At 40.8% G+C, this 27,578-nt stretch overlaps 1 protein-coding gene across 1 annotated transcript in view; it reads right to left on the reverse strand.

The window, feature by feature from the left end:
* Positions 1-27,578, reverse strand: part of CEP112 (centrosomal protein 112) — a 155,739-nt gene that overhangs the window by 16,272 nt on the left and 111,889 nt on the right. Inside the window, exons 22-23 of the mRNA XM_066332363.1 lie at positions 24,255-24,401; positions 697-786 (exon numbers count right to left, since the gene is read on the reverse strand). Of these exons, the coding sequence (XP_066188460.1) occupies positions 697-786; positions 24,255-24,401 (237 nt within the window). The remainder of the gene's footprint in view (positions 1-696; positions 787-24,254; positions 24,402-27,578) is intronic.

Raw genomic sequence — 27,578 nt, forward strand, 5'->3', positions numbered from 1 at the left:
ATGCAGGATATATGATGTAGATACTGTTTACTCAGCACCAAATAAAGTTCTCAAATGCTTCAAAACCTGATTTGTATTAGAAATACATAAATTCCTCTCTGATTCAGGCATTCATCACCTGCATATTCTCCTGAATATTTCAATTTAATCTGGTTTGAATGCAGATGATTGATTTTCTGTTCCAACACTGCCTGTAAACACCACACTCTATTTCGCTCAAAGCACACTAAATAATCTCTGACTTCACTGGAAGTGTCCAGAAAAAATTTAGCACTATTAATCATCTGAAACTGTTTACAGACATGTTTGGACAATGAATGCAGAAGATCAGGACTAAAGATTATTTTTAGCTGTTATTGTCCAATTATATTTCTCTTCATACAAACCATTAAAGAACAGGTTCGAATAGTCTCAGAAACCTCTATTAAAACTCTACAGTCAGTTGCAAACAGTCAGTTCAAAATAAATGCATCATTTAACAGCTAGAATAGCTGAAATACCAACTTGCAATAGAGAGCAGCAGATAAGTATTTGCCTGAAGGGTTCAGACAGTTTAATTCTCTTTCATTACCAACAAAACAGAAAAGAAAGCGCTAGCTGAGAATTTTGCAGGAAAATTCTTTTTCGCTTTGAAGGAAGGGATTATTTTTAACTATTGCACCTCCTTGCTCAAGGGATGGGGACAGCACCCAGTACCTGCTCCTGGGATTTCAGCTCGCTGTGCTGGAGCCTCCTCTGAGCATCATAAAGCTGCCCACGGTAATTCTCCACCTCCTCCTGCAAGGCCTGGAACAACAGCAAGGGATGCAAAACACACGTGAGAAACATGGGAGGGCAGCAAAACTTCCAGGTGACGTCCTCCAAGGAGCTGGGGAAGGGAGTGGAGCACTGGGAGTCCAGCTGAACTTGGTGCTAAGACATGACAGAGGCAGTTTGGCCACTCAAAAAAGTGACTTTGCACTGGTGGGACCATTGACTGAACAAGAGTAGTTACATCTTTAAAGTTGTATCTTATTACAGGCTACTAATCCTTAAAATATATTATTTTTATATCTTCTTCTACACTATTCATCCTAAAAATGGAAGAAATACCCTCAAAGGTTGGAAGGCAAATGGAAATATTGCAACATTTGCATTTGCAAATGTCCCAGGTTTTTGTTGTCATCCTCTCTGCACAACCTGAGTTTCCTAGGAGCAGTTTTGCAGTGTACCAACAGGTTTTGTTTTGTTTTTTTCTTTAAGCAAGAATAATCCTCTCTCTGGAAAACAATGTCTGGAATTTGGAGTGGAAATGTATTCCATATTACTGGAGTGGGATGCTGGCTGAGATGAGGGACTCCCCTCCTGCCCTGTAGTCAAATCTAGCATGGGATCTATAAACGAAGTATAAATGGCAATAAATAAAAGGAATATTATGATGTCACTTTACCACAACTACCCAATCTTTATTTAGCTCAGAAGCAATCACTCCTAAACCAAGCTCATAAAATGCATAGACAAATTTATTTTGTCATGATTGTTCTCCTTATATATTTATTTTTATTCCAGCACTCACTCAAGAGCCTTGATCTTTTTGTTACATGCTTAACAAAGGAACAGCGTGCCCCAAGGAACTGATAGTCTGTGTTATTTCTAACAGATACACACCAAACAAACAATACAAAGTTTCAAAGATTTTTTTGTTGTTGTTGTTTGTTTTGAAAGTTTCCTCCTCATTGTTGGATGTTTGAATACACGCTTAACATTTACTTACACATTTACTAAAAGCTTAGTGATGTTGTCAGCTTGAATAAAGGCATTGTTAACTGCAAGTGCTGACTCCAAGCAAAGTGCACAATTGTGGCTGGGGGATTGACACCAACACAGAGGCGGCTGTAGCTGCAGAAAGGGAATATTTTGAGTTATCTTTTGTATGGCAGGAAATCGGGGCATTGATACCCATCAGTGAAAAGCAGCACGGGGCTGGACCTGGGAAGGGGCTCGTGCTGCAAATGTCACCGAAGGAGCCTCTGGTGCTGCTTTGAAAAAAGCTGAGCTGCACAGAGAGCTTTCTGCAGAGCATCCTGGAATGACAGAATCCTTAGGGCTGGAAAAGACCTCCCAGATCATCGAGTCCAACCTTTGATCAACCCTACAATGGGCACTCTGATCAACCCTACAATGGGCACTCAATCGTATCAAGGAATGCCACATTGACTTGTTTTTTTTGAACATTTCAGGGACAGTGACTCCACCACTTGCCTGAGCAGCTCCAGGTCTTGATCACACTTTCAGTGAAGAAATTTTTCTTACTATCCAGCCTAAACCTCCCTTGGTGCTCCTGCCTTTCCCTTGAGAGGAGAGACCAACAACCCCACAGATGCAGGACCTGCCATATGGTGAATGTTTGCTTCCAGCAGCCCAGGCTACCTGTGCACAACTCAGGACCATTAAAAATCCTCGTGGTGCAAAGATTTAACAGCAAAAATGCCTTGCTCTTTTCCACAGCACCGAAATCCTGCACTCTCCAATAATTTACAGGATAAAACTGCTATTGAGATAAGATAAGAGGACTACTTATGATAGATCTTGCACGATGTTTTGAAGTGATGCCAGGCATTAACTTTAAAGTCTTATAGCTGTAAGACTGTTACATGTTCTGATGCCAAAAATTGTAACCAGACCCAAGCATGAACTTCAAATCTGCCCAGGGACTTTTATGCTATCACAGCTTCTGAGAAATGTTGAAATCCAGGCTTTGAATACACAACCCATCTTCAGTACTCAACAAGTCTTGCAGTACCAGGAATTTGCATTAATATAATGAAATGTATGTGGGAATTATGTGTGAATTGCAGACTTTTTGTTTGCTTTTTGTACAGCTACCTCGTGAGGTAAAACACAAACAAGCACAAAAGCTAAAACGAGCAATGCAGAACTGCAAGAAGGAGAAAGGTCATCCCACAAATCAGGAAGATCACCAAAAGCCCAATTAATTAGGCAAAAATCCTGCCATAACCCCAAAATGTCCATTCATAACCAGCCCAGGATGACTCTCAGGAACATTCCTGGAGCACATTTTGGATAAACTACAAAGTATGACCCATCCTCTCCTGCTCTTTCAGGATCAGCTTTTCCAGCCCCAGCGGTGAAAAATAAGGAGGGAAGAAACCTCATCACACATCACTCATCTTTCCCTTGTGCTCAAGAGCAAGTTTGAGTCTTCCACTGGACTTTGAAGCTGGCCAAGAGACAGCATTTAATTGTATAAATACATGTGAGTCCATATAGTTTTTGGGGTTTTTTGTGTTTGTGCCAGAGAAGAGATTTGTATCAGCCCCATCTGCAGATCCTGAGCACAAAACTGGATCTCAAACTGTTCCTGCACAAGACACCACACCCTGAGGTGGCAAAGAAAACTGGGATCCTGCTCCTTCCTTCCTTCACTTCTCCATTTTTCTCCTCTTTACAACAAACTTCTTCTGCAGAGGATAAAATGAGAGGTTCCTTTAAATCTGAGCACTTGCAAAGCATCTGAAAGTCATTTAATTTGGGAAATTCAGATAACACAGCCTTTGTTAGGTTCACCTACTCTAGATAGTGTTTGCCAGCACGGAGCACACATGTTTTATTTCATTAGGAGAGCAGAAAATGTCTTAAATTTAAATTTAGAAATAAGGTATTTTTACTATAGCATGTAAGTAGAGCAAACTAACAACTCTTCCAGTTATCCCCTCACCATTTGTCCAAACTGGAATTTACTGTATGAACTCACAGATTTTTTCCAATCACATCACAACTGTTGGCAGGTTTTGTATTGGGATGGCAAAAAAAAAAAAAAAAAAAAAAAACAAACAAACCAAAAAAAAACCACAGCAAACTCCCTGGATCAATCACAAATACCTTTAACTGCACCCTTTTTGGACTATTCGTGTGCTGCATAAATTCCATGAGTAATTAATGTTCATTTGAGTACTCCAGCTATTCTATCAGCGCTATAGCAAAAAAATAAGTAAAACCAAAACGTTCAGCATTTGATCAAAGCCACGCCAAAATGAAAAAGTAACATCAAAATCTCATGGTTGCTGTAGACTCCTGCACGTGATCAGCTCTGCAAATAGCAATTAGGAATATGTAAGTTTGTTTGTTGCCCGTGATTTTAATTTTCCAGGAGGGATTGTGAATGAATAATGCACCTTTTTGAAGATCACACTTTTTGAAAATTCCCTCTGTAGTCAAAAAGCCTCACGTGCAGTGGCCAGAGCCTGAATGCTGATGGCAATTCCTGAAGCTACCAGAACCCTCAAATCTTTCTCTGAATCAGACAGAGAAGCTTTTGCCATGTAGAATACTCTTATAAAAACAGCAGAGGACTCACCCCAGGTACACCCCAGAACATCGCTTTTGTAAAATTAAACAATGTTTGGTTTTGTTTAGAAAAGCAGTTTCTATTCTACAGCTTCAAAGTGTTGCATTTTGCCCAAAGAGCAGCAGAGCTTATGATTAATAACTGCTGAGATGAAGAAAAAGGGATTAAAAATAAAAATCCGGGCCAATTTTTTAAGCGTCAGAGGCTTTCTTCCCCCCCCCGAACAGAAAACAAAACTTCACTTATTTAGTTAAATTTTCCCTGGTTCAGATGAATTCCCATCCCTCAGCTGCGCAAAGCTGACTTGCATCACTCTTATAAAGACAATATTTTTTTTTGTTTTCAGTTAAACGGGCTTTCAAATGCCATGTAAACATGTTTGCTGTTGAATGTCTACACCATACCTGACCTTGGAAGTGCTTTGTGTTGGCCAGAGAACAAAGAAATCAAATGTTTTGCTTTCCAGCCCAGATATCCTACACTTTGAAAGCCTCTTTAAAAATGTAAATGAGATAATAAGCTCCATTGCAACAATGTGGGTGAATTACAGCTGGAGAAAGGGGAAAAACTCATTTGATTTATTTCTAAAAAATGGGAAGGTTCCTAAAATAAAATCATATTGTTTGGGTCTCACACGGCATCCAGAGGCCCGGGAAGGATGGAAGGGAAAAGTAACGGCGCTGAGAAGGAATATTCCAGGCAGATTTTGGAGAGCTGCAGTGGAGTTTGTGGATGGATCCATCCGTGCTCCAGAGCCACTGGACACTGATGTGGAAGGAGAAAGGATCCTCTGAGCTGCATGTCGGGGTAGGAACCTTTTATTCCCCCTATTATCCCTCTGTGGATGGATTATCTCCAGCAAAACGCTGAATGGAGGTTATTTCAGACCCAAATGGAGTTTATTTCAGACCCCAATGGAGTTTATTTCAGACCCAAATGGAGTTTATTTCAGACCCAATAGGAGTTTATTCCTGACCCCAATGGAGTTTATTCCTGACCCCAATGGAGTTTATTTTGGACCCAAATGGAGTTTGTTTCAGACCCAAGGGAGCAGCTCAGTGGGGTTTGGGCCTGTGAGGCTCCAGGATGATGCACAGGATCAGAGGAATTCTGTGGGATACCTGAGGGGCAGACTGAGGCTGGGAAAAAATGTTGTTTTTTAAAAAAAAAACCCCAGCTTGTAAAGCAGAGAGTTTTAACAAGGAGCCCCAAAGAGACAAAAAGGTGCAGTGCCAGCATTCCAAAATCCCTTGTCAAGGCAGGAATTAATTTTTGGTGTTAGTTGCAGGGCTTAATCTAAATCAACTAAAAGCTGGTAAGATGAAGAGTTTGAAGAATCCCGGGAACAAATATGGAATGGGAATGTAGGAAGGATTTGGTCTTTAATATATGAAATCTGATTTGATTATCCTTTAATCACAGAATACTTTTCAAAAGTGTTGGATTCCCTGAAAGAAAGTTCAGTTCTGAAGAATTACAGAAACAATTACAATTTCTAATTCCTTTGGTTTGATTACAACTGTGAAGAAATTATTAACAAACGTGAGATGTTTTCCTTCTTTAACCTGAAATAATTTCCTGTTTTTTGTATGTTCCTGAGAGCAGACAAGGTTTGATTCCTGATCCCATCACATCAATGGGAAGTGATGGATCACATTTACCTCTCTGCTCTGAGGCTTGAATAAATAAGTGACACTTCCAAAACAAGGAAAATTTCTTTTTTTTTTTTTTTTTTGGGAAATATTTTTATCCCAATAAAAAACATTAAGTACCAACGTATTTTGACTTTGAAAAAGAAAGCGTCAGCAGAAAAGTTGCTGCTCATCCTGATCAGATTATGCCAGATAATGTCTGTCTTTTTTTTATTAGAAATATGTAATTTTTATTAGCAACTCTGCACATATGGATGTGCATCTGTATCAAGAAAAGCCCTTGAAATTTATGACCAGTGCAGAGAAAAGCTACCACCAAAGGTAGTGAGAGTTAGCACTTTTCATCTTCAAAGAATTTTTCAAATGTTACCAAATTAATATAATTAGTTAATGAAAGATGCAGTAATAAAAGCTACCCTAATTACCTACTGTAGTCTTAATTATCTCCTTACTAATGCCCACAGAAGAAGGCTTCCACTTTACATCCTCAAAACATGTGCCAACAATAATTCTGAATACAGGCCTCTCTTCAAGTGCCTTCTAAATTCAAATTACATCCATTGATGTGTTTTCTCTCCTCGTTCATGAGAAGAAAAATCTCTGGAACTTTGAGGGGAAAAAAAGCCCCATGTGAATGATAATAAAAATTAAAGAGAATTTTCTTCCAGAAATACACATGGAGATGCTTTAAAATTTCGTCATTAAAACATTTCATTTTCAGAATTTTTATCTCTCCATGAAGCCAGAATTATGGGGTGTCTGGGCAAAAAACTTCTTTACATTAAGTGGTCTCACAATTTAGAATCAAATACAACTCTATCCAAAGGAAGCAGCCAAGAATCCCATCGAGATTTTAAAAAACAATCATTAATTTCGCTCAAATATTTCATGGAGATAAATAGATTTATCTGGGTTTATTACTACTATAAATAAATTGGGCAAGTATATCTGTGAAGACCATTGATGTAATGCCATGAGTCAGAGCAAAACAAGGGTGTTTCTAAAAGTGAAAAATATTGATGTTTGAGCCAAATTGTTGGGGCATCCTCAAGGCTTTTTGGGTTTTCACTGAGCTCTTGCCCATGACACTGCAAACAAAATCCTCTGTACTTGGAGTTCTCTCTTGGTTTTGGTGCAAAGCAAAGGAAATCTTCTGGTTTTTAACCTAATACATATGTTTGCTGTTCACATATGGCAAAATTCCTTTCTGGTGGGAACTTTTTCGCTGTTGTTGCAACACACTATATATCCAAAAAGTTTCCTTTGATGTTGAACTATTGCTCCACGACTCATTATGCTACTGATTCAATATGAAAGGCAAAATTTCTGCGGTTTCTGTTAAAACAATGGCTTTGTTTTTTTGCAAACAAAGTTCTCCACAACCTATATGTAGGGGCCAACATTACTGCAAGAGAAAAGAAAATCTATTATTTTACACAGAAAATAGTCACGGTGTTTAACAACACGAATTATTTCTCTATCCTGTAGGTACACTGCAATTGCTATTATGACTGTACAGAAAATTCAGGCTTTATTGCTCCTCAGGAAGAGAAATTAAAAGGCCTTAAGGGATATTTGACATACCTTTTTCCTATTTTACTTTCACTGACCTCCAAGTCTGTTACCATCAGCCCAGCTTCAGGGAAGCTGAGAACAGCTATGGATGGGTAGAGGAAAAAGGAAGACCTGCAAAGGCTGCTCTTCACAGTGTCCTACACTATGCAGTGACAGCAAATCTGTGACTCTTCATGCCTCATATTTAATTCTAACCACTAAACACTAATTCATGAAGAGTGAACACGAATTACAACACGGAATGAAAATGCAAATTGGTAATACCTTGGTAAATGTGTCCCTACAAGAGTTGGTTGCCCATTTTCTGCTGCTATTATAGGAAGAAAAAAAAAAAAAAAGTTTCCTTGGTCAGGAATCAGATAAAAGGCATAATTTCCAAAGGCACAGAATTCAGCATTTCCCACTTGGAATAACATGAGCTCCCATACACACCACAGGACGTTTGGAAGTTCGGCTCACTTCGCTGAGATTTCAAAATGGGAATGGAGATCTTAGAAAATCCTCCAAGCTGGGGGCTTTGCCCACCCCAGCAGCCAAGGAGCTCCCTGTTGCAGCAGGCAATGGCTGCAGAGATTTGCCAGCAGGAGATGCCCCTGGGAAGTCTAACAAATCCTTCCCTTGAGGGACTGTGGGAAGAAAGAAAGAAAGGGGCTCAAGAAGAAAAAGGAATAATTCGACTCTAGGAACAGAATCAAGTCTCTCCAGCAGTAGGAGAAAAAAATTTAAAGTAGGTCATTTAACATAAAAGAAAAATATATGCAAACATTTTGCAAGTGTGGCAGGCTCTCACACAAGGTATTTTCATTTTTGACAATTCACAGGCAAGAGACTGACTGGCAGCACATTACAAACTTGGGATCATCAGCATTAGCTCCTGAGCAGTCCTGTAACACTTCCACATCAGACTTCATCTGGTGTCTTTTGGAGAGCACCTGAGCACTGGTAGGATTGTCAATATGCCTGCTCTTTTCTGCTTTGCTCCTGTGAGATATTGAAGTGTTTTCAGCATTTTCTGTACATAGCAAGCAGAGCTGACCGAAGTTTTAAGATAATTTTCCTGCGGAGTCTTTAGAAGGAATTATTCCCTGTGAGGAAGGTGAAGCCCTGGCACAGGGTGCCCAGAGCAGCTGTGGCTGCCCCTGGATCCCTGGAAGTGTCCCAGGACAGGCTGGACATTAAGATGGACTTTAAGCTCTCTTCCAACCCAAATCTTTTCAAGACTCCACGATTCTAAGATACATCCCTAAAATACCTTGAAGGCACCAGCAGGGCTATTTGTAGATGTAAAATTAGGCAGGAGCTTAAGCATTTTGCTGAGTCAGGGCTTCACTGCAGGACATTATAAACTCAATTCTTTTGAAAGGCAAAGGATGCCATAAGGTCCTGCAGAGATAACAGTTCAAAGAAAACAGCAGCATAAATTGTGAAGTCGGGCATTTTTTTTGTCAGGGGGAGCCAAGGAGGGAATTGTTTTTGCTTTGTTTTAGTGGCTCAGGTGACGGGAGGGAAAGAGAGGCAAGGTTCAAAGGCTGTAATAAACTGGCTTTCATCTGCTTTTCTCGACGGGCCACAAAACCCAACAAGCACTTGCCATGTCCAAGCACAGCTTTGCCTATGACCAGGACACTTCGGGGCTGCTGCGATGAAGTCAATCAAAAGCTGGAAGTCCATCAAAACCTGGAAGATTTACTGTAAAATTTACCTGGAGTATTTTGTAGTTTGCTTTAACACTGCTTCCACCTTTCCCCAGCCTGCAGGAGTGTCATGGTTAAGAGCAGAGCAGAGGCTGCCAAAAGGAGAAAAGCCTGGAACTGTTTTTCCTTTGCGCTCGCCGAGGTTTAGGCAGAAACACCAATGGTGCACATTTACCAGATAAAATGAATCTTTTAAACCCAAAGATACCATGACATCTTAAGCATCCACTTATGAAGGAAAAGTTCTGAACTCCATTTTAAACCACTTATGAGAGGATTTACCAAGATTCTGCCTAATGTTCAGCTGACGCTTTGTCAAAAACATTTATCACGAAGCTTTTGAAGTTTCTCAGCTCCCCCCGAGTTATTAAAACTTGAACTGCAGAGTTTGTTATCAGCCTCGGAGCACACACAAAATACATCAGGTATTTTTTCAGTCAACCTTTCAGTCTGATTTTGAGACTATCACACAAAATACAACATTCCCAATCAGGTTAACGTCTGACAGATAATGCTGAGCGGGTGGAACCGCTGTGCCCCATTGATCCACGAGACAATTTTCATTCCCTAATTTGCTTTTCATTAAACACTTTGCAGTCAAAGGGAACAGAAAGGAGTCTGCCATTCTCCGAGCAGGTTTCCTGTGAAGACCTGATGTCGGCTTCAACATTTTCAGGCAACTTCTTGGATTTTTGATGCTCTGTCGCAAGAACGACTAAAACATCCCGTCAACACCGTGCCAGTGAAAAACTCCTGTCGTGAATACAAATGAACCAGCAAAACATCTGGTTCTGCTGCTTGCTGCACTCTTTAACAACAGTTCTGCAAAAACAAACATCAGGGGGTTCGGGCAGAATTTCCTGCAATGACTTGGAGAAGGAAAATGTAGATTTATCAATCACTGGCTGAACGAGGCAGAGATAAAGTGGATTTATCAATCACTGGCTGAACGAGGTAATCTTCTGCTGCCCGGGGCTTCATTCCCAACCAAGTTCATCACCAAAATGCCACTTGAAGGAGGTGTTTGGATACTTCACACCTGGAGCCAGCCCAGAGGCTCCAGCAGACCCCTGGTGCTCTGCAAATGTCTCTTTAAAATGCATTGCTCCTCATCTGGAAATATAAACATTTCTAACAGGGCCTTACAAAGCCTCTTATTTCGTTCTGCTCTTTTAAAGCACAAATATGAAAAGCTCAGATATTTCTAATCAATAGGCCAATCTGATTCCCAGTAAGAATGAAAGAAAAGCTATTTATTTGGTGCAATCAAGTGCTCAGTATTGCTGCAATTCTCTCATTACACAAAATAACACACATTTTCTTGCACATAGGCACACACAAAGAAATGTAATAATGTCTTTTTACCTTTCAAAGTAACCTTAATCAAAAAAATTAACTCGCAAGGCAAACCACTGCTTTTTGAACTGAACAAGAGCGAGCTTGACTCAACACATGTGAGATGTGAGAGGCAGCAAAGTAATATCTGCTAAAATTATGTCTGGAAGCCAAAAATGGGGTGATTCTTGACAGGGGAGGATGCACACTTGGAAACTTGGAAATTCTTTTATTCAAAGTCTTTAATGACCTCCAACCCAATTACATTTGCAACAAGACATGACAATGCAGTTGCTCCTATTTAAAATTATGAGTGAAAATGGAGTATTTTTGAAGCCTGATTCTTTTTTTTTTTTTTTACTTTTTAATCATGTTGAGATGAAGCTCATTTACTTAAAAAGAAAAAAAATGAAACAGAACGTCCTCTGCAGCTGGTCAAACAGATTACGAAACTCTAATCTCAGTAGCCCGAGGAAAACCAAAACTGTTTTTCAAGTATCTATTTTATAGAGCATTAGCTTTATACTTTTTTAAAAGAGGCATTAACATAACTGATCAGAACATCCCAGAACGTTTCTGATCTAGTTAATCATATGACGTTATGACAGAGATTCTTGCTGTCATAATGCCAATGTTTCTAAACATTTCTAAAATCCTTTAAGTTCCTTTTTTTTTTTTTTTCCAAATTAGACATGGGGAAGATCTAGTTCAGTTTCTTCAGAAGTTTTTTCCATCCATTTTAGAGCTCTACAAAAGTAGTGCCGAATATTTTAGATAGACAGACACATACACACATAGCAAGGAACAATGTCAGGCTCCATGACCTATTTAAATATTTCTGATAGCTTTTTATACAAATATTCTGATAGCTTTTTATGTATTTTTTTATATCTAATTCCTGCATAACTAATTTCTGGGAGTCCTCATCACCGTATTTCTTTAACTCTGCTGTATTCTTTACAGCTGGACTGGAATAATCGATAAAAAATCAAAATTTGTCTAGTTTCAATTTACTGTGTTTGTTTCCCCTAAAAGCAACTATTTAAACCTTCAAGCCCATGCTGCATTTTTTGGTGCTAATAGATTTCTCCAGTACAGGTAAGAACAAGGTGTAAGAGGCAAGCTAGGAAGAGGATGAGGGGAAAAACACTCGCCAAAGCTATTGCTGTGCCTCAGAAATAATCTTAGTGGGGTGTCAAAAGCTCTTATCACAGTGACAAAGCAGATTGATTTCCATTGAGAGCTTTTGGGTTTTGTTTGTGGGGGTTTTTTTTGTTGTTTTTTTTTTTTTTTTTGTTAAGTCTGTTTCAGCCCAGTTTTGAGCTGAAACTCTTCTGTTTCAGTGTGAAGATCATCTTGATTTTTAAAAAATATATGTAGATAGTTCCAAACATTCCTATATGGATGACATTTTTAAAATGCGAAAGAACTAAGAATAACAGAAAACAGATCATACTCTGAAGCACCACGAGTTCCTCATTTGTGCAGTTACATATTCACATCTCTCAGCCAATCTTCATGCATGCCAAAACCTTTCCATTACCACAACTGAGACAAAAGCTGCAGGAAAAACATTATATGGCACAGTGTGAAAGATTTAAGAATTCCTGTGTTGGTAGAGTTGCATAAATCTCAATCTGGTTCACGATGTGATAGGGAAGCACAAAGGAGCTTGTCCTCGGCTGAGATGGAGAAGGGACATCAGCTCTTCACACTCACCACCAAGGCTGAGTTAAAAACACCAATGAGTGCTCAGCAACACCAAACTTGATTTGCAAACTCACATTTCTGTACAAGGATTATGAATAGCCACGGACATTGAAGAGAAGTGATGTGTTATGCTAATAGCAGGAAGAAAACTACACATCAGGTAGGAGTTCCTCCTTGGAGTTCTGAGCACGGCTGTGGTCAAAGGTGTTTCCAGGCAGACAATTAAAATCCACTGATAATATCCAAACTGTTATATAGTCTTCAGTAATTGCTGTTCTACCTTGCTGAATTACAAGTGCAAAACTGGAAAGGACCTGAATGATAGCGACAGTAAAAACAAAAGTAAGAGGAATTTAACAGAGCTGTTTTCTGGAGCCAGAGAGTGTCAGCACCCACCTTGCATTTCCCCTTCCAGCTGCCTGCAGAATCCTGCCTTGGTCAGGTGGTGCAGGTGTTCCTGCAGGTACCTAACATTTGCCAGCCTGAATTTTTATTTATCCAGTTCCATTCTGCCTCTGCCAGGCTTCTCAGCAAGCAAACAAACTGACTTTTCATGTTCAGTGTTCTTGCTTGTCCTTTTACCCTTTCTTACATAAGAACCCCAGCACAGAGCAGAGCAGGGACTCCAGGACACTCCTTGTGGGCATCATCACTCCTTGAGTGAGCACATCCTCTTCCTGGGTCTCCTCCAGGTGAGATCCTGGTGTGGAAAGGTGGGTGCAGGGTGGCAAGGGAGTCACGCTGGCAGCAGGAATGAAAAAGCCCAGGAGGACCATGGTACCAGAGGCAGGAGGAGCTCATGACAGTCCCTGGGCACTCACGTGGAAAATGGAAAGGAAAATGTTACAGCACTTTAAGGTTTAACACTATTTTCGACCATTTTAATTGAAAAGAGAGAGAGCACAACCTTCTGCTGAAATGAAAATGTTGTGTGATGCCCAGACAGCAACTCTCAGGAGCCTGGAGGGACTCAAAGATCTCAGAGGGTTTTTCCAACCTTAATGATTCTGTGAGTCTGGACCAGCACCACTGCCCACCTGGCAAGCACACAAATGATGTGTTTTCCTAAACCACGGGAGATCTGCAGGAAGTTTTAGTGCTACCATGCCCTAAATAACTCCCTAGGAAAGGGACTGGTTTGTTTTCCCCTGAGCTGCTTCTAGAAGAACTTGCATCCACTCCTTTTTGCGTGTCACGAATGTTTTCAGGACATGATGAGTGATGCTCTCCTTCCTCCCCACACCAGGCTTTGCTCCTTTGGGATGATCTGAACTGTGAGACAGCAAACCCCAGGGCAAAACTGAGCTGGGACTTGGCAAATCTCAAGAGGGAAGTGAACAGGGCATTGCATGTTTTGTCTTCTAAGGCCAACACGGTGTGGTATGAAATCCATGATCTCATGCCATTCTGGGCCAGGAAAATGGCACATCCAGGGCATGGGTTTCCAGCAGAAAATACAAGTGAGGTGATCTGATGTGACTCTATTCACCTGCCAACAGCCCTGGCAGAAAAATAAACAGGTTCTGGGGATGAGCTGCTGCTGGAGGCAAAGCAGGAACTATTAGAAGAGCTGCCCTGACCTGTGAGGAACTGGTGTTTTTGCTTTGAACTTCAGCAAATCTTAATGAACTCTTCATAACTGGCAATCCGGGGTTTTCACTGATGATTTATTTCTCTGGAAATAAACGCAGGAGACAAATTCAACATTGGAAATACACATTTTGGGTCTCTCAGCTGACTGTCCAGGCCAGTGAAGGCAGTTCCAACACCAGTGCAGGTCACTCTTTGAGCTGTATCAGGAATTAGATTTGTACATGAAGGTGCATCAGTGCTGAAGAATTTGGTTTCGTAGTAATTAAAACACGTTGATTTAACTGAAGTTATTGACTTCAGTGCGGTGAAGGCTTAAACTAGAAATAAGCAGAGACAGTTTTAGTAACAGAAGAAGTTAAAAACTGGTTGTGCCCTCCTCCTTACTCGGAGTAGTAAGGTTTTGGTTGTGCTTGACTCATCCCTGCTTTACTTCTCTTCCACTCCTCTGTTATCTGGCAGTTTTGGAGGGGATGCTGCCAAGAAGTTCATTTAAAGTCCTAAATTTTACCCTGTAGGCAACACTTATTTATTCCATAGAAGAAATTCCATAGACAGACCCCTGAAGAAGAAAACAGGTGAATTCTTTGCCCCATAAATCAGTGAAGCTTCCTGAAGAGGCCAAAGATACAAAACTACAGATGCCTGCACAGAAACACTTCAGAAAAACTTCAGCCTTGAGGTTCACAGTCTTCTCCATAAGCCTCAAGCCCTCAGTCTTCCTCCTGCATATTTTCAAGGGTCAACAAATCAGATATTTACTGTCTGAGATCCTGTTCATCAGTGAATCAAGACATGATGCAAGAATCAGCAACAATGAACTGCTCCCAGGAAAGGGATCCCACTCTCCAATGCAGGTTGGAGAATGGACATGAAATCCACACGCAACAGGCTTGAATAATAAAGTGCATTTTCCATAAAACTAATCTACTTTTCCTTCTTATTATACAGACATGTGCTGTATGAACACACAGAAGTTCCTTGGGCTGAAAGGCAATGAGGTGCACAAATAGAAAATATTCACTACATAAATTTTAGTGGGAAAAGGAGCAGAGTACAACACACAGAATAGACCTTCTCCTGCTTCTGGACTCCAGAGCTATTTTGGCTGCCAACAGTACACAAAATTTCCACTGAAGGGCAAGTCAAACCAATTTCCCTGAGGATGGAGGCATCCGAAAACTCGCTGAGGTTATTCCATTAGTGCCTACGCATTCTCTAAGCGGATGAGCAGCTTCACTTTGAATCCATGTCAAACCACAAGGACTGGCTGATAATAACATTCAATTAAAATGATTTCACCCCTCTAGAAAAAAACTGGCTAACAGCTCCACCTCACCTTCTCTAGCTGGGCACAATGGGGCGATTGACGCTGCAAGGAAACGGGATAGGTTTGTCCCCAGGAGCCGACGGGTCAGGTTTGGTGACAGTGTTTGTAGCTTTAACCTCTTACCCAAATCTCCCAGATGAAAAAGCCACTTCTGCTGAGCACACAACTGTGAGAAAGTCAGAGCGAGGGCTGGCAAACACCGAGCTGAGCTAATTAGACAGGTGCTTTGAAAAACCCCAAACTTTACGCTCGGCGCGTATTTGGACTTTTTGATGTCGTACCTGGTGCTGTTTCACACCACTGAGGCTCCAGAGAAAGGCAGGAGCTGCTCCCCTGCTCGGCTCTGGGGGTGACTTTGCCATCTGATCTGCTGGATACACAGATAAAAGTCGCCGCAGACTTTTTTCCCTTTTCAAGTGCAGCACTGTAACTTGGAAAGTTCTTTTATTCGCAGCTCCGCTGACGCAAGAAAGTGGCAGGAATATGGCAGCTTTGGCTGCTTTCCTTTTGTAGCTCTTTGTAAGTAATCTTTTAATGCTAACAAAACAATAGGTATTTTCATTTTGGATGGAAAAAAACATTCCAGTTACAGAAAATTAAGGCAATGCCTTTCAAAAAGCCTAAGAGTGCTACTGACCACTTGATTCTTCTCCTACCCTGCCTTTAAATAGTGGTAAATAGTTACCATGCACAGGTATCAGATTCTCCAGGTTTCTCTTGTTACACTTAAGAAAAGCCCAACTATTATGAAAATGGTGAAGTTTAACAAAGATATTTCTATTTCCCTCTGATCTGCCATTCAAAAGTGTTAGCCAGCCATTTTTTAAAAAACACTCCTGATATTTGATCTTCTTGAGTTTTAGTTACATATGAAGCTGGAGAGCCAGCAGAAAAATTCTAAGTGGAATCTGAAGATTTCTAAAGTCAACACTCATTTTGGCAGGAGCATTTTAATGCACAAAGCTGAAATCCTCAGTGACTCTCTCCTGCTGATATCCCTGGAGCAGCCAGCACCACAATTAGCACAAAACCAAAAGCAACCTACAGCAGAACATAGGGAAAAAAAAAAAAAAAAAAGCATGTGGACACAAATGCTGGAAGTGGTGTGGGCACAACGGGATCAGCCAGGACAACCTGGTGCTGCTCCAGCTCCCCTCTGGGATGAGCCACGCTTGTAAGAGAGAGATCTCTCAGGGAAAAGAGATGTTGATAACAAAGCAGATCCACATCCCCAAACCCCTGCTTGCCAAACCCTGCAACTCTCCTGGCTGTGCCAGGCTTTCAAAGCCTCCAGAGCAGAGTTATAAATGTCTGTGGCCCGGGGAAGGTTTGCTTTGAAGGCGTCGCTTTCCCCGGCACCCTTTTGTTGGTGGGATCCGTGGTTCACACAGATTGTGTTTCCACCTCCACGGCTGGAGGAGCCCTGCAGTCAAGGCTGTTCCAGGAGCAGGGAAAGGAGGCTGCGTTCCAGGAACTCACTGGAACTGGAACAAAGCACAGCCCTTGGAAAGCCTACACAGCCCTGTGCACAGACTGTTTTACAGATGCCCCGTCTTTGGACAGCGTTAGACACTTGTTTTTATCTTTATCTTTTTTTTTTTTTTTTTTTTTTTTTTTTTTTTTTTTTTTTTTTTTTTTTTTTCCCTCTCCAGTAAAGTCCTAGACTTTGGAGCACAGGCTTTTCCTCCCGGGCATTCTGCCTCCAAACTCCTGGGTATCTCCCCAGCTCTGTCTTTTTTAAGCACCACTTTCTCCTCCACATAAAAGTCCTTCTGCTCTTTGGACAGAAAAAACGTCTTTGAAATGCAGCAGTAAACTCCGAGCATCACAGCAGCCTTGAAAAAGCTGATTTCCATTTTCTTATAACGTAGTTCTAAACCTTGTCTGCCCTTCTTTACAAACTGTGTGGGCTTATATCAGTATTACTTAACACTTATTAGTGGAGTGTTTTGCCTGCACCTTCTTAATTGCCCAGGACCCCTCTCAGTGTTCTTACTCCTGTCTTGTCAATTAAAAGCAGTGAATTTTATGGCTGGTTTTGAATTTTTTCCCCCCATTTTTCCAGAACAAAACTAGTGCAGTCCACATTATTTAAAGCAAGACAGTTTAGCTGTATATGACTTTATATTTTATCCTTCATTTATGGAATTTTTAACTCCATAATTTGAAGACAGGTGGCAGCCCTTCTGGGGCTAACAAGGAATTAAAAGGACTTCAGGCAGCAAAGTGCCTTCTGGAGGGAAAATAAAACATTGAGGACAACAATGGTAATGTAGGAAAAAGTAAAAATACCAACTTTTAAACCTGTCAGAAAAATCTGGACTGCAGTTCAGAGGAAAAGGCAGGCACTAGCTCTAGTCTTTTATAAAACTTGTAAGTCTGATTTTGCTGTTGGCTGTGGTAAGTTCTTCAATGTGTTGAGACATGAAAAGTCAAGAAAAATACCAGAGTGCAAAGTTTGCTGCAGGAAAAAAAAAAAGAAAAAGATGACTCAATTCTTTGTCTCACAAAGCATGTCAAAGATATTATAAAGTACTTACAGATGCTCAGCCACTCGGATTGCCTGGCTGGCCAAACATCTGAAACCCTGTAATTTTGAAGAGAAGGTACTATGCTTCAGACAATGAAATCATTTCTGTGGCAGCAGAAAAAGAGAGATGGTTTTGAAAGGAAGAGTTTTTTAAAATCAGAATTTCAGGTGTGATCAATAGCTATCTAAGCTTAACACGAAAGTCAGCCTATTTTAATTATAATTAATAATGAATGTGTCAATACAGGCTTTTAAAGATAAGCAGGTAATGGAATCATGACAGAGAGCAGAAGCAAAAGATGGAAACCTCAGGGCTAAATCCTCATTCCTCGTAACAGACAGAACTTGGGTGAAACTATTTACATAGCAAAGACTGTGAAAAACAGGTGCCTCAGAGTTTGGACCCCACGGAACAGAAAAAGCAAAGCCATTTTAAAGACCTGCAGATTTAATTTACCTATTCTTTTGGAAGACATGACTTCCTCTTCTGCTCAAACAGAATATAGGAAGTTATGAACAAGATGAAGTCATTTGCCTGGTAAATTTTAAGGTCTGCTTTGCAATGCTAAAGTGGTGGTGCCTTGTAATTCCCTGCTAATAAAAGACAGAGTTACGAGTGTTATTACAGGCTGAAGTCAGTGACAAAGAAATAAAGATCCATGAAAAAGCACTCCGTGTATTTAACATCAAGTTGGTCCCTTACAAGTCTTTCTTGCACCATGCCAAATGGTTTATCATGGTAATGTTTAGGCACAAAGGCAATTAGAAGGATTTGAAGTCCCTCTGGAGAGGTTTGTGACACGCACATCTCCCAGGCTCCGTGGTGACTGACAGCATTTGGCACGGCTGTGGCCACACAACCACCACCAACAGTGGGGCATGTTCTGACCAGATGTCTTACAAGACACCAGCCAGTGCCAACAGTGAAATGCTGACCTCCTTTTGAAAGGCACTGCTGGCTCAAAAAACCCTCCCCCCCAAAAAAACCACACCACAAAAAACACCCCTCCTTTATCTAAGTCAGAATAGAAAAGGCAACAAAACACTTCAAAAAAATCTTAGCCATAATGTGAGTCTGCTGATAAAATTTGTTCTGAGTGAGTGGTTGAGGTTGTAGCGGTCAATTCTGCCACCTCAGTTTATCCTGGGGGATAAATCAAATCAAGACTCCTTTACCAAAAAGCCCTTGACACAATATACATCTTCACCTTAAGTTTGAGATTTTCATTTAGAGTTTACAGAAGCTTTCAGGGTTTTTTTCCCCCTCATTAATGCCCTCTGTGCTATCACTCACACAAGGCCACAGCCTTCTGAGCCACCAGTCATCACAGCCTGAATTCCCACCTTGGCCACAAAAGCCTTGGGTGAAGCCAAGGCTTTGCCCTCCTCTGCCTCACTTCTAAAACAGGACTAAAAACGCTTCTTCTCCACATCAGGGCACCTTCGGCTGGATGCTCTCAGATGCCTCTCCTCCCTTAATAAGCACTAATTAAGGGCATTTAATCCACTTAGATTTCCCTTTGCTTGGGATTTTTAAACCAATAAATTAGAATTATTTATTTCTTACCAACTCCAGCTCTGGCTCTGGCAGTGTGCAATGCTGGTGTTCCAAAAGGTGTTTTGAGGACAAAAAACTAAACACCTCTGCAGGGCTGCAGTCACTCAGTTAATGTCCCCCTAATGTGCTTTTCCTTTTAATAAAGAATATTATTCATAGTTACCAGTGGAATTTGCTAATAAACATGGCTGACGATGAAATAGAAATACAAGTAAAATCAGCATGTGGATCAAATTTTTAAAAACACAGGTTTTCTGACAGAGAAATTTGGTATTTTTTTTATACTTGCATGAAGAGAATTCACTGTGTTGATAAAATCCCCAGTACTTTAGAGAGGAAAAGATCCTTTGGCTCCAAGATACAGCAGCATTTAACAAATATAGGATGTCAGGAATACTCCATGCCCACAAAGGCCCAGACAATTTAAACCCCAAAATATTTCCCTTTGTTCTGCTATGGCTATAAAACACTTTGACTTTTTTTCTCCCTCTCAACATTTTTAAACATAACAAAGAAAAACAACTGTTTCAAAATTTTTCACATGAAGGGGAACATTATTATAGGCCATTCTTTCCTAGAAATCTTTTAAGTCTTATTTATTAACAGAATTAATCTGATCATAAGTTGGCTGACATACAAAGTGTTGAAATATGTCATCTTCCAACCATGCTTTGCTAATGAAATTTTGGTGTTAATTCAGGGATTTAACAGAATCCTAGAAACTGTAACAGGAATCAAACAACAATTGTGGTTCATCTGGCAAAAACCAGCATCATTTTGCCCCTTTTCTGTTGTGGGTTTGTCACTGTATGCTCTCCATCATCCATTTCTTTCCAGAATCTACTTTTTGATGTGGAGTCCCCACTTGGCCATCAACTTCAGCATTAAAATGCTCTGAACATGTTCTGCAGTTCCAATCCCAGGAAATGTTTTGTACTTTCAATCCCAGGATCCAAAAGGATTTAATAAAAAAAAAAAAACCCGAAACAACTAAGCCTCATCAACCAAGGCTGGGATTTCATAAATAACCTCAAGGTATCTTTATGATTCCACCAACTTCTTGCTCTGCCCAGTCCAGTAACCAAAAGCAGCAGAGAAGTTTGGTAAATGCTCTGACCATTGGAATTATCAAGCTCCAGGCTGTTGTGCATAGATCATTACAAGGATGCAAGAAACATAATTAAACAAAAATATATATATATAAGTTTATCCCACACTTCAGCGGCCAGGGAAGCTCCTGCACAGATTTCTCCAGTTCAGTGCCCAGCCCCTCAGTGGAGAGCTGCAATCCCAGCCTGAAGCATCACAAAGGGGTCCCAGACTTGGCACTTCAGGCAGATTTCCCCAACATCTGCAGATGTTAACACAGCTCTGCTCCCAGCTGCTCCTGGGGCAGGGATTCCTGACCTCTGGGGTGAGGCACAGCACAGTGACCTGTCCCCTCAGCTCAGCGTCCTCGGGCTCTGCTCCAAAGGATTTAACTCCTGGGGAGCCCAAGGCAAGGACACCTCCATGGCACAGAGGGTGAGCTGGGTTTTGGGGTCTCACCTCAGCTGTTCTGGGTTTTGGGGTCACACCTCTGATGTTCTGGGTTTTGGGGTCTCACCTCTGCTGCTCTGGGTTTGGGGTCACACCTCAGCTGCTCTGGGTTTTGGGGTCACACATCAGCTGCTCTGGGTTTGGGGTCACACCTCAGCTGCTCTGGGTTTTGGGGTCACACATCAGCTGCTCTGGGTTTGGGGTCACACCTCTGATGTTCTGGGTTTTGGGGTCACACCTCTGATGCTCTGGGTTTTGGGGGTCACACATCAGCTGCTCTGGGTTTGGGGTCACACCTCTGATGTTCTGGGTTTTGGGGTCACACCTCAGCTGCTCTGGGTTTTGGGGTCACACCTCTACTGCTCTTGGTTTTGGGGTCACATCTCAGCTGCTCTGGGTTTGGGGTCACACCTCAGCTGCTCTGGGTTTTGGGGTCACACCTCTACTGCTCTTGGTTTTGGGGTCACATCTCAGCTGCTCTGGGTTTGGGGTCACACCTCTGCTGTTCTGGGTTTTGGGGGTCACACCTCAGCTGCTCTGGGTTTGGGGTCACACCTCAGCTGCTCTGGGTTTGGGGTCACACCTCTGCTGCTCTGGGTTTTGGGGGTCACACCTCTGCTGCTCTGGGTTTTGGGGTCTCACCTCTGATGTTCTGGGTTTGGGGTCACACCTCTGATGTTCTGGGTTTGGGGTCACACCTCTGCTGCTCTGGGTTTTGGGGTCACACCTCTGCTGCTCTGGGGCATTGCTGCTCTGTGGCACCCAGAGTGGTCACCCTACTCACAGGAGAGGAACGGGATGAGCCAAAGGTTTATCCTGATTTTAGGAGTGATGACTTGTCCTTTTGCCAAGGTCTTCAAGTACTGGTCTCAAACTGACCCAGACTGAGGCCATCTGAGGGCAAAAAGCCTTGCTCTAGTTGGGTTTTTAGGTTGTCAAAAGAAGCAAAAGGTTCTTGAAAGTTTCGTTTATTCTTTTTGACTAATGTTTAAGATGCTACCTTAAAAATATTGAGTTGAAGGAGATGGATGCAATTGTGCAATAATAACAAATCAGAAATCTTTTACTAGCAAAGAGAGTCGGGAATTTGAATTAACATCAAAATCATGTATTATGGCATCCACATCTGGATATCACTTTACTGCCTAAATCCAAGACTTCTCTGTGAGCCAGTTGGTTTCTGTAAAAAAAGTATTTCTCCCTTTGAAAGGAAATAATAATTGGAAGGTCTTACAGGAAGCCACCCAATACCAAGAGAGGAAATTGCAATCTGTTCCTCAATGTTAGTTTAAATCAATGTTATATTTAGCAAAGGCCATTTTTAAATGATAGTATTTTCAACAGCTTTTACTACACTGAGTCTCCTCAAAGGCTTACATTATATTAAGAATTGCTTTGTTTGTAAAATGTTTCTTTAATCATCCCTCAAGGTCTTCAGTTTATCCCAGGTTAGGTGCTGTTCCCCATCTCCAGGACATCCAGGATTCCATTTTCACCAAAACTCTTTTTTTCTTTTTGCCCCAGGCTAATAAAAAGCAAAGTATTTCTGCATATGCTTGCCTAGAAATATGTGTGGTTCTTAAAAATACGAAGTGATCAAATATTAAAACCACCTTTTTCTGTTTCCAGAAGTATACACAGCATTTTAGCTTCCTAGGAATTTTCTGCTTGGGGATCTGCATTTCAGTAAATTTCCATTAAATCAGTGGTTTCAAAGGAAGATTTTGTTTTAAAGTACAGTATTAATGATACTAAACAAAATTCAAGAACTCCAAGTAAAACAGCTCCTCCAATTTCTTCTCCAAGCTGACAGAATCTTTTAAAACATACTCCCAGCACCAGTGCTAAAAACTGCTTGGGACACTGCTCAGAAATCCTGTGCAGAAATGCCCTGTGGTTTTTAAGGATTTCATTACATTGTGAGGTAATAACATCAAAATGAACTTTATAATAGATTTACATGCAGAAGGGCTTCATACCACCTATAGTCATTAGTGTTCAAAAACTGGTGCTGCCAACAGCTGAATTATTCCACTGAATGTAACTTCAGAGAACCCAGAAATTCAAGGGCAGTGTTTGCACCAGAAGAAGAATGCTACTTAAGAGTCTAAATCATGTTTTTCCAACGTGTAACTCAAGAAGGCACCATGATAATTTGAATTACAGTGTATTTCTGCCTATGTGAAAGATGATTCCACTGTCCACTGGGGTTTCTGCAGATCTTGGTGGCCACTGGAAAAGTGTTCCTAAGTGGTAAAAATTCACCTGTACCTGAAAATAATGTGATTTACCTGTGTTCTATTTGCAGAGCCTGGTGATAAAATAACTTACCTGTGGTAGGTTATTCTATCTGCATAACAGGTTAGAGCCAACACTTTTATAGTTACACCTCTCATAGAATGATCTGTGAATCTGATCCAAAAGAAAATTCTTTTCCTCAACAAGCACACAAATAATGTAATTCTTTGGCATGATTGAATGTCCTCACAAAGGAAAGGAAAAGGAATTTCCTTCTTTCTATACAACTTCTCATGAGGTGTTTTTGTGGTCAAACAGAGCAGATGACAGTTTTGAAGTTTTCCCATGGTTCTTTACTACTCTGAGAAGAAAAAATGTTTAAAAACTAATTCTGCTCACTTCTGCAGGTGGGATTCTCTGCAGCCACTTCAAGTCAAGGTGTCAAAGCAGCAAGAACACAATCTGGCCATTCAGTCTCTTAAAGCAATGAGAAAGGCCAAAGAATGGAATTCTAATGCAAAATATGCATTAAAACAAAATATGTATTAATCTGTTTAAAAATAAAGTATGTATAAAACCACAGATAAGAAATACTTTACTCCTGTAACACTCAGCACGGACTTTGCTTGTGTTTTTCAGTGGAAGCTAAGGACAAACTTTCCCTCAATGCAGCCTTAAACATGAAAATTGGGAAGGTTTGTGAAAACCAAGCTGCAGAGCAAGGCCATGCTGCTGCCTCACTCTCCTGTTTTTCACCCTTCCTCCCTTTCAAGCCCTGAAAGATGCAGGAAATACACAAAAACATCAGGGCCAGCACAAAAAGCAAGAGAACAGGAAAGATTCCTGTATTTGATATATATATTATATATATATTTTTATATATATATAAAATACATATTATATATATATATATTATAGAGAGAGAGATATTCCAGTATTTGACTGATGTGGATGGATTAAGTTAACCAAATCCAGGCGTTTTATGCAGGCATAGGATCAGCCAGAGGAAAGGGAGCCTGAGTCATCAGCTCCATCAAAGGCAAGGTCTGGGGATGTCTGGGTGAGCTCTGTGTGAACAGGAACCATCCCTGCATTCAGAACTTTTAATTACCCTCGCCCAGGCTGCAGCAGCAGCGACTGAAATCCCCAGATTACCTTGATTGCTTTGTCATTATCTGTCATCAGCCGCTGCTTCTCATCTTCCAACTTGTGTGCAACTTCCCGGAGCTGCTCCGCCAGGAGCTGCTGCTGGCACTTCTCCTCTCTCAGGGAGGAAATGGTTGTCTTCAGTTCAGCTATCTCCTGCAAGGAAAGCACCATCTTAAAGCTTCCCTCAACAAAAGACATGTATTTTCCATGTTTTTTTATATATAACATGGCACTGGCAAGCTCTGCTGTGCCAGCTGGATGTTGGAATTGAGCAGGCTGCACGGAATTCCAGAGAAAAGGACTAGAGCAGAGAAAAGGACTAGAGCAAGGCTGTCAATGACAAGAATCGCTGAACACAAAAATATCTGCAAGTGTTTTCCACTGTGACATTCCAAAATATTTACTCGTGAGAACAAAGCACATCTGTGCTCTTCAGACTGGAGCCTGTTCCTCGTCCTGCACCGCTCTGAAAGCTGGAGTGAGAGTTTACATTGGGATGCTGCTGCTCCTTTTCCAGGGGGATGGATATCTTACAGCTTGACACTGCTGAGAGGAGAAACATCCACATTTACACACTGGACTGAAATTTAAACCTGACAGTGAAATTTCTGAGCTGCTGAAAGGAGCAGATTTTGCTGAGCAATACAGCGAGGACCTGACTCCACATCCAGGACCTTCATCTAAGACCTTTTAGGTGATTCACTTGTCATTTGTTGAATTGTATTTGTTTTACCTTTTTCATCACTGGGGAAAAGTCATAACTAACCTTGATCCTTCAGGCATATTTACAGAATTTTATACTGACATGTCATCACCCAGCAAAGCACTTAAACATGTGGGAGAGTCAGTGACTTTAATGTATATATTCAAGCTTAAGGTTAAGCTGCTGTAGCAGCATATTATAGAATAATTCTAAAAGCACTTTAGCACACAGGCAGTTCAGGGAGAGACTACCAGAGTGCTTAGACTCTCCTCACTGGCAGAGAAATATTTATCTATATTAATTACATGGTTATTTAGAAAGAAAAAAAAAAAAAAAGTTTTAAAACCTCTAATAATAGGCCAGGTCTAGTGGAAGAAGAATTGTGCTACAAATGAAGGCACTAAAACCACTGGGAAAGGGAAAAAAAAAGCCTGATTAAAACCCTGTAGTAAATTTACTTCTCTTTATCTACCTGAGAAGCCCAGGAAGTAACACAGATTATGTGTAAAACTTACCTTTGTATTTCTGCATTGCTTTTCTAAGAAACAAACACATATTTCAAAAGAAAATACCCATCAAAAAGAATGGGTTTTGAGACCAATATGCCAAAGTTTAGAGATCATCTGGATAGGGTGCAACTCTTCAGCCAGGACTAAGCAGTGTCTCTGGGTCTGCAGTTTAGGTAATTGTTTAGGAGACAGACAATTTGCAGAAATGTGGTTTTACCAGGTGTGTAACGTGCAGGAGAAAGCAGAAGAAAGCAATGCATCATATAAGCTAAGATAACAACTTGAACCCATGAAAAACTACAGCATTTTGGGTATGTCCCATTTTGTAATTTTAAAAAGAAAACAAAGCAGCAAACTCCTCAATGTAACATAAACCTGAGATTTAAAGCTTTTACTGAGACTCTGGTCTAGCACAGGAGTTCTGAAATGCAGGCAAGGAAATTTCAGCAGGAACTGATGAAGAAAGATCTGCTTTGTGCAGTACTTTTCGAGCAAAAATTTCTATTTACTTTGTATAAACTTCAGAGGAAATTTATTGAAGTATCTTCTCTGTGTGGGTGTTAAAAGTGAATGTTCCAAGAGGCCACAGAGAGAAGATTGGACTGATGTTGTCAGCAAGGCGACCACAAGAAAAGTTGCAATCGACCAATTATTAACAGTGAGCTACAAAAAAAACCTCAAACCCGACCATGTCCAAGGAACTTGGGGGATTTGATTTAAATCCACACAAGTCAAGAAATTCAGACATCAGGGTGAAACTGTTTTATTGAGCCAAACAGTGCTGACAGATGATGGATGTGTTGTGTCTGCCCCAGAAAGTGCTGAGGAATTGGGTCCAGCTCTCCCCAGTAAAATGTCCCAGCTACAGCAAAGCCACCTTAATACAAAACATGTCCCCAAATCTCCAGACTGTTCTGCAGGCCAATAAATGTCAGTCTGACAAAATTTATTATGACATTTTGGTTAAAGAGTTCTTACCTTGCCCTACACTACCTACGTGCTCCTGCTGCAACAATTAAAGCAATTTCCCTCATCCTCTGCTTAGAAATTCAGAAATGCTGCAATTATTCCAACTGTCTTTAAGAAATGGACCAAGAACCATTTTTGTATTGACTTTGGATGGTGTCTGGCATGGAGAGGCTGCCTTGATTCCACTCACATGTGGGTGACAATGACAAAAGGTAAAACAGAGGCAGCAGTGGAAGGGATCTCTTCCTTCAGGTCTGACATGAATTCAAAGTCCCTTTTTGAGCTTTAACCATTTCCTGGTTTTCAGGATCAGATGGAAAGATAAAAAAAGAGAAGAGTTGTTTTGGGTTTTTTGTGTGTCTTTCTCTTTCTTTATAAATAAGGCTCTCAAAAATTACTAAATTACTGATTTTAAATTACTAGAAAGGTATTTAGGAAAGAGAACATTCTCTCTGATTTACTGCAGAATCATGGGATTGGTGAGGGTGGAATGGAGCAGTTTAAAGCAGTATCACCCAGAGCTGGTCCTTCAGGATCAGCCCAGTCAGGTTTTAAGTATCTCCAAGGATGGAGACTCTGTAACCTCTCTGCATGCAAATAAATGTGTAAAAAATACAGTTTAGATTTTAGAAACAGAATGTAAGATATATTTATGAGTCTGATAAAAGAGTGTGAAAAAGTGACAGCCAATAAATGTCACCAGAACAACTGAAGTCACAATTTTGGACAAGTGTTCCAGGGAATAAGACTCAGAGGAGCTGAAAAGCTGGAATCAAGAGTTTTAAATATTTTGAAGTGTTGGTAAAACAGTAAAGTTTGCAGTTTCTTGTTATTGTCTCGCTGATCACTTCTGTCTAGTTTAGAGGCTGCTAAACCCTCCCTTGTAGAATTTTTATTGATTTTAAAAGACTATTATTGGACTATTGGCTGCAAACACACTTTGCAGTGCAAGGCAGACATTCTGCTGGCTGGGAGCAATGAGGAGAATGACACCTCCACACAAATCCTCATGGCAATTTTCTTCTTATTAAAAGCTTACCTTCTGGTTGCATCTCCATCATTTTTCACACTTCAGTACTGCCTGTCAGTCAAACTGAAAGCTGAAGTATGTAAAAACCATCCAGCCTTACCATTTTTAAGGATATATGT

Source organism: Sylvia atricapilla, chromosome 18, assembly GCF_009819655.1.
Source record: "Sylvia atricapilla isolate bSylAtr1 chromosome 18, bSylAtr1.pri, whole genome shotgun sequence".
Classification (NCBI taxonomy): domain Eukaryota; kingdom Metazoa; phylum Chordata; class Aves; order Passeriformes; family Sylviidae; genus Sylvia; species Sylvia atricapilla.